The 8,431-nt window shown below is 37.3% G+C and overlaps 1 protein-coding gene across 1 annotated transcript; it reads right to left on the bottom strand.

Moving 5' to 3' along the window:
- Positions 1-310: 310 nt before the first annotated feature.
- LOC105745963 (olfactory receptor 2D3-like) lies at positions 311-1,234 on the bottom strand. Its single transcript, XM_012524538.2, has one exon. The coding sequence runs from the start codon at positions 1,232-1,234 to the stop codon at positions 311-313; it is 924 nt and encodes a 307-aa protein (XP_012379992.2).
- Between the last annotated feature and the right edge of the window lie 7,197 nt (positions 1,235-8,431).

Raw genomic sequence — 8,431 nt, forward strand, 5'->3', positions numbered from 1 at the left:
CACACAATATTTTTCTTTTCTCTTATCTTAGAATATATATTCTTTAACTTAAAAAAAATAGTTTTCTCTATATTTGTGTTATCTTGTTAGTGGATAGCAAATTCTTTTAAGGAAGGCACTGAGTTTAACTCATATTGTGAGGTGGTAGGTACAGTGCTTGCAAAAAGTAGGGATTCAATGAATATTCTGGAGGAAAAAAAGGCAATAGATCCAAAGAATAAAATGGTGAAGATATGGGTGGCATTTTGTTCATTACAATATTTCCAAATCCTTAAGAAAAATGTTGGAAATCGTAGCCTCTGAAGGGGGACTATCTTCCAGTCAGCCTCCTCAGAGCCCCCTTCACATCCTTATTCCTCAGGCTGTAAATGATGGGGTTCAGCATAGATGTCATAACAGAATAGAACACAGAGATGACCTTATCCTTTTCATTCATAACCTTAGTATTGGGTCGCATGTAAGCAAATATTCCAGAACCATAGTAGAGGACAACAACAGTGAGGTGGGAGCCACAGGTGGAGAAGACCTTGAGCCTCCCCTCCCCTGACTGCATCCGGATCACAGTGGAGATGATGTTCCAGTAGGAGACAAGGATGAGGGAGACAGGAGCCAGGAGGATGACCACGCCCATTGAAAAGAGGGCCATCTCAGCATTGTAGGTGTCTGCTGAAGCCAGCTTCAGGAGGGCAGATGGTTCACAAAAATAATGATTAATTATGTTCTGTCTCTGGTAGGGAAGACACAGTGTAAATGCACTATCCACTGAACACACAAATGCCCCACTGATCCAGGACACTAGGGCCAGCTGGATACACACCCTCTGAGTCATGATGGTGGAGTAGTGCAGGGGTTTGCAGACAGCCACATACCGATCATAGGACATCACTGCCAGAATCGTACACTCTGTACACCCTGCTAGCAGGAAGACAACGATCTGTATTGAGCATCCAGCAAAAGAAATGGTTTTCTTTTTTACAAGGAAGTGGACTAACATCTGAGGAACAATGCTTGTAGAGAAACAGAGGTCAGCAAAGGACAAGTTTTTGAGGAAAAAATACATGGGAGTGTGAAGGCGTGAATCTGTTTGGATAAGGATTATTATGAGCAGGTTTCCAAAGACAGAGAGAAAATAAATAATCAGGAAAATACAGAACAATAAGATCTGGATCTTTGGATCTTCTGAAAGTCCCAGCAAGATAAATTCAGTCACAGAAGTTTGGTTTTCTTCTCTCATTGATGTTTATTCCTATTTACCTGTTATCAGAAAGAGAACATGCAGCAGTTTGATATTATTTATGAATTCCAAAAAGAGATATAGATTATGTTTGTAAATCTATATGTTTGCCTATTCCTCTGGGTGTGATACCCTTTGCCTGCAGTAGATTCAACTAGAATGACTTTGATTAGATTATATTAAAATTAGGGCTTTGATTCAACCATATCATTAGGGTAACTCAGTTTGAGTCCCCACCCCCTTTGTGGCCTATATGAATGGACACTCGATCAAGAAACACAGAGAAGTAAATATACAGAAAAAGACACGAAAGAGGAGAGAACTTGGTTTTGACAGTGGAGCCCCAGGGAGAGATGAGCCATTCACCTGATAGTTCAGATCTGACCTTGTGAAGAGAACAGAGGAGCCGAGATGGACCAGAAAGAAATGAACCCTCCAGCCTACAGCTGAGATCAAAAGAAGCTGGGCCCATGGAGCCTTAAGAGGAAGAGGAAGAGGAAGGCTGAACTCTCACCGAGGTTGCCTGTCATTTTGCTTCAACACATGACAACAGACTTCGGGTGAGGAATAACCTTGGGTTCTACTCTTGAAGGTCGTGTAATTGTTCGCCTCTACCCCAAAAGAATACCTTTAGAAAATACAACAGAGTTCTGGTACTTTGCATCAGCATCCTTTGAGTGACTAATACAGAACACATGCATACTGAATGTCTGATTTCATGGACTTTGTAAACAAGTATAATGTTAATGAGAGCATCTTACTGGACCATTAGAATTCACCTGCTTTCTGCTAGTACCAGTTAGCACTGAGATGCATGTTGATGTTTCCAGAAATTTACACAGTTTTAAGCACATTTTTCCTCCCTTCATCTGTTTGGTAGGCTGGATCACCCTCTATCTGGCTTTTCAACTAACCCCGATTTCAAGATATTTACTATTGCTAAATGACTATTTGTATATATAAAGGAGTTAACTTTGATTCTGTTTCATTATTTCCACTCAAGAAATACTTTGTATTTATCTAGACTTGGGGTCTGACACTGAGGTGAACTGATTTAGACAATAAAAAACACTTTATTTTAGATTTCATAAATCCTAAAAGTCATTTTAAAAACAGAGATCAATGACAAATTTGTCCATAATAGAGTAGGAGATTTAAATATCATATTGGAGTCAAATAGATGCATTGTAGTGTTAGTTCTTGTTTCTTCTCTAGTGTTTTTATAAAGAAACTTTCCAAACATGGTAATGGAATAAAACGGAAATTTATGTCAGTGGACCATAATCCTGGCCCTTGCTCAAATATTTCACATGATAGAGTAAGTGACACAATGAGGCTTTCGCATATGGGGACTTATATGAGGGAAAGAAGCCAGGTCCAAGTAGCAACCTTGAACTTCTGAATATCAGATTATACAGCCCCATGACACATTCAACCACAGATCACCTCTGACCTCATCTTCACCTGTGGGGAAAGTTCTGACTTGTGTGGTGCCACTGATTCCCCCTCAAGAAACTGTTGCCCATTCAGCATTCTTTCCCAGAGCTTTTTTGATGTATCGGCAAGTTGATGCCCCCAGATGCATCCTTCAACCAATGGGGAAGAGGAGTTGACAAATAACTGTGCCAGACATTTCTGAACGGCATTCTGTGAGATGACTTGACAGGGGTGGAAATCCAGGCAAAGCTTCATAGCCAAAGAAAATTCCCTTCAATTACAAGGATGCTTATAAATGGCTTGGTTCTTAAGGTTTTCAGATATTGTCAATTAGAAAATAACTTGGAAATCTAGACCTTGTAATAAAGTTAAAATCAAATTTATAAAGTTTAGGGAGGTGTTCTAGTAGCAAAAGAGAGGATTCGAGAGCCAAGGAAAACAACCAGCCAGGTCTAAGAAGGGCAATCAGGGAATAAGCCTGCTTTTCCAGCAGGGCCAACATGGAGCAGAGGTCAGTATGGGCCTGCTGCCATCACTGGCTACACTGGATTAGATTTGTAAAGTAGAAGTCTTGGTGCAAGATATGGGAACCCAACTGTTGTCTCTAGGACCTTGTATGCTGAGGAACAGAGCATACTACTTCTAATAAGAATAATAATTATTTTGGAATTTATGCTCCCCCATGTGACAGAGTTGGACTCAGTTGTGGTTTCCCTAAACATGACTCTTCTGACCCTGCTATTTGAACCTGTAATTAGTACTAGGGTTGATAGGTGTACATCCAAGAGTCTAAAATCTTTGGGCTGTCCATGTGCCAGCTGAGACCTGAATCTCAATGAAGTTGCAACACCTACTCTCCATTTCTTTGGACTCCACTACATATCTTGCCAAAATCTACAAAATTGTGCAGAAGAGAGTACAAACTACAATGTAAACTGTAATTCATGCTTAGTGGCAGTGCTTCAAAATGATTTCATCAATTGTAACAAAAGTACCACACTAATGAAGGGATGTTGTTAATGTAGGAACATGTGGGAGGTATAAGGAGCAGGGCATATGGGAACCCCCTATATTTTTATGTAACATTTATGTAATTTAAATATCTTTTTAAAAAATAAAAAAAATATTAGAAAACAAACAAAATAATAATGTTAATAAAGTTAATAATAATAATAGCTTTAAAAGGAAACTCACCTTACATGGTGCTTAAAATATTCCAGGTACTTTTAAAAGCATATAATATTTATTACATTATTTAATCCTGAGAAAGTCCCAAGAGATAGATACTACTAATATCCCCATTTTATAGATAAGGATTCTGAGGCACAGAGAGGATAAGAGATTTTCCAGGGCGACAGAACTAGTAAATATTGAATCAGGATTCAGTCCCAGTCAGGTTCCACAACACTATCATGCTTTTGCCCCATTGAATAGGAGTTCATGTTCTGTTCACCTATCCTTCATTTCTAGAGATATACTCTGAAATTAGGCTCTGTCTCAGTCCACAAAAGGAGCCATAAATGTAATGCAGCACAGAATTAAGATCTGGGGGAAACATAAGGCAGAGGGTGATGGTATACATAGAAAAGAAATGGACATGCTTATCTTTCTGTAATTTGGATTTAAGGGGAAAGGAGGCTGAGAAGCATCAGAGAAAATGCCTGCTGCATCAGTTATGGATCCTATAGTACTCTAATATCCCCAAAGTTCACTTCATGTCCTTTCTTTCCTTATCTACATGCTGCTCTTGGGGGATTTCATTTAAGTCCATTACTTCAATGACCACCTATCTATGGAATGTCTCAAAAATTATCCAATATCTGACCATTATTGTAAACTTGAATCCTACATTTTCAACTTCAGTTGGATATTTAAAATAGAATACTTTGTTTTTGCCTCAAAATCAATGTATTGACTGAACTCTTAATTTTACTCTACAAGTCATTTTTCACTTCCCATTCTTATGAACACTACCACCAGTTTTCCTAATCACCATAGCCTAAAAACATAAAATCAGCTTTGACTTCTTTATCCTCCTTGTTTCCTCCAGTTATCTGTCATAAAGTTTTGTGGATTCTTCCTTTGACTCATCTTTCAAATCTCCTCCCTTTCTTTTCATTGGCATTAATATTTTTGCTAATCTAGTAGTTCATTCAATTCTGCTTGTACTATTTCAATACTCTTCCAATTTTTATTTGTACCCTAGTACTCCACTAACTGATGAATCTTCTAAAGTAAGTGATTTCCTATTGTTCTTAAATAAACTCTAAATTCCCTAATTGAGATTTAAAGCCTAATACTGAAGCCCTCTCCTTCCTACTTATGACTTACAGATATCTTTGTTTTAGTAAAACCAAATTGTTAGTGATCTTCTGATACTAGATTCTAAGAGTTTGGATAAGCAAAAGAGGGTAAGAGATATGAAAAACAGCGTAGAGAGTAGTTTAAGGATTATGAGAATATTGTGTATTTAGGGAAATAAATGCTGAGTTTCTAGAGATCATGAATGAATTCTTAAGTTCTACATCACCAAATTCAAAATAAAGCAATTATATTAAAGACTGATAAGCATAGGAAAAACAATGATGATTTTAAAATATTTATGTTTGATAGAGCTCTAGCACATGTGGTCTTACAGACATATTCCATGTAAACTTCAAGGAATAGATCATTCTTATTTTTTAAATTAGACCATGCTATAGGAAAATAGGATGCTGATGGTTTCGAGTAACAAAAAACACCTCAAGCTTTGCTGAAAATAAAGGGAATATATTGGAACTTGGAACTTTTTAGTCCAAAGGCAGAGCTGTATTCAAAATAGAATTCATACAATATTTCAACATGACAAGAAGTCTGCGTTTTCCTTTGTTTTATTTTTAATTATACCACTCTAGATGTCAGCTTTATTCCAAGGATGTTTACCGTTATGGTCCCAATGTATTTATAAGAAACTCCCAAGGTTACATGCTACCTTGTTCAAATATAAAAGGAAAGAGAAAACATTTTGACCCCAAATTTTACCCAAAGTTCTGAAATTCAGACTGATTGTAGCATATCTTTTGATATGGGGTAAAGGCAGGAAAAATTTGCTGACTGACCCAGCCTGGGTCATGTCCTCAGTTCTTAGAACTTATAACTTAGAACAGCTTGGTGTAAACTGGCTCCCTTGATTGTAGGGCACAAAAAAAAAGTTGTTTTTCCTCTCAATCTTTCCAAATGCTTATTTAAAAATAAGCTGTCTCACAAAGTATTCCCTTAGAGGGGTGTAGTAATAGGAAAAAGATAAGCGATAATTTCTAGGGTGTTGGTATCTTTCTTTTTCTTGTGGTGGGTACTGATCACATGGCTATGTTTATTGACGTGAAATTTATCAAATTCTATACTTGCAAGTTGTGCACTTCTCTGTAGGTGTGTGAAACTAAATCTCTAAAATAAAGTACTAGGTAACTGTGTTATCTCAGAACACTCTTTTTAAATAAAAAATCTTGGAACGTGGGAAAGTGTGGGCTATGGTGTGGACCACTGGCCATGGGGTGCAGTGATACCCAGAGACGTACTCACCAGATGCAATAGATGTGTCATGATGATGGGGAAGAGTGTTTTTGTGGGGGGAGTGGTGGGGTGGGTATGGTGAGGGTGAATGGGGACCTCATATTTTTTTAATGTAATATTTTTTTAAAAATGAATAAATAAAATAAAATTTTTAAAAAATCTATAATAAATTGGCAAATAAATCTACTATGGTTTACTTAAGATTTTATATTATTTTGTTTCTTAAAACTTGCTGAATTTGAAAATATAAAAAGAAGATGTTTATTTAAATTATAAAATGTTACCAATGCAATTCAACATGATGATTTTTTTCTAATTCCCTTAACTTATCTCTAGCTTCAGAACGTATATATGGTCTGAGTTCCCTGATATACCAGGCAAAGTGGATATTATACAAGGTAACCTAACAAGAGTTTTTTCCATCTTAGTATTGAAAAAGAGTTGGGGTCCTTTTTTCCTCCATCCCACATACTTAATGCAGTCAGTTTTGTATTTTAGTGCATGTTACTTTCAATACCCCACTTCTAATGCCAAACTTGGTCTTAGTTAGAATGTGTTGTTTGGAAATAAAATAAATGCCAACTGAAAGTACTTTGAAAAAATAAAAGCATCAATAGTTGTGCAGGGAACAGATAAGACAGGGACATAGGGATACGCTTGGGTGGGGCTTTGCAGACTTAAGGGGGCCTAGAGTTGGGAGGATGAGTCAGATGGTCCAAAGAATGGGGGGGAGGGTTGGGGAGGGAAGGTGAACGTGGGAGATTGTCAGGTATGTGGCTGAAACAATAATATTGAGAAAACTCTTTAGAAAATATAATAAGGAAGGCTTACTTGTTTAATGTGCTTAATGGGGGCATCTGGCACAGGGGCAGGTTTCTAGGGAGTGTGTGAATGCTCATCTTGTCATAATGTGTTATATCATTGGGTGGAGACCCATACAATGCATGGGAAGGTGTACCTCCATCCTGGCAAGACCTGATGTTCTCAAACAGAGGGAAGGGTATCTCTCGAGAGCATTGGTGGCTCCCAATGGGGGAGGACAGTCTAGTATGTCAGGCCCTCAGCATTGCTGCAAATATCTATGAATCTGTTCCTTCAAGCAGTGAAGATTGGTTGTTAATATGGGCCCTGAGGGAAGGGCAAGAGATGAATAGAATAGATGGAAATGAAGGTAACTGGGGAGCAATGGAAGGGTGCAATGATGGATATAGGACATGTTAAATTTCACCAAAAATTTATAAAAGTGTATAGCCTAAAATGTAAACCATAATGTAACTAAAAATTTAGCAACGTGTACAGTCTAAATTTTAAACCATAATGTAAACCAAAATGGAACCATGGTTAGCAGCTAGGTTTCAATATCTTTATATCAGCTGTAGCAAATACAATACGAACATATAAAAAGATCATTGCTAGGAAAGGGGGAAAAGAGTTTGAGTTTGATATATGGGAGTCCCCTATATTGTACATGTGACTTTACTGTGATTTAAAACTTTTTAAAGACAAAATTAAAAATTAAAAAAGGATGTAGACACTGAGGAAGGAATGAAAGAGATTGCCTTTCTGCTGTACATACAGGGCAACACCTGTTACAGTGATGAAAGGCAAAATGTCAAAAACAAAGTTTAATGATATTTTTCATTTTTTAATAGCCCAATTTATTTTTTACTTTATTTTAGTGTTTTCTAAATTAGTATGTATTCCATTTCTAATCTTTAATCCTATCGTTACTACTTCATTGTTCTACTAATTTAATTTGGCAATATATTGGACTTCATTTCTGAAGAAGTTTTAGATCATAGAGGGGTTCAACTATGGCAGAGAGGAGCACTGCTGTGGGGTATTGTTGATGGATGGGAGGGAGTTCTCCAGGACATGTATATAATAAGGTATATAAAAATGTTCAGCTGTTCATTCATTATTGCCATAGTAGGTAGAGTTACAAGTGACAACTGAGGGAGTGCTGAGTTCCTAATAGGGGTGTTCTGCCACATTTCACAATGGAACAGCAACAATCCCCCAAGTGTAAGGGCAAATACCAGTGAAAAAGGATGGTCCAATGATGAGCCCTTGATAATGATGATTATGCTTATAAGCCTGTGTGCTGGAAATTTCAATTAGACCTAGAGCTGCAAGGTGTCTAAGAGCTAACTTATGAAAGCCTCCATGTTGCTCAAATGTGGCCACTCTCTAATCCAAACTCAGCAT

Source organism: Dasypus novemcinctus, chromosome 10, assembly GCF_030445035.2.
Source record: "Dasypus novemcinctus isolate mDasNov1 chromosome 10, mDasNov1.1.hap2, whole genome shotgun sequence".
NCBI classification, from domain to species: domain Eukaryota; kingdom Metazoa; phylum Chordata; class Mammalia; order Cingulata; family Dasypodidae; genus Dasypus; species Dasypus novemcinctus.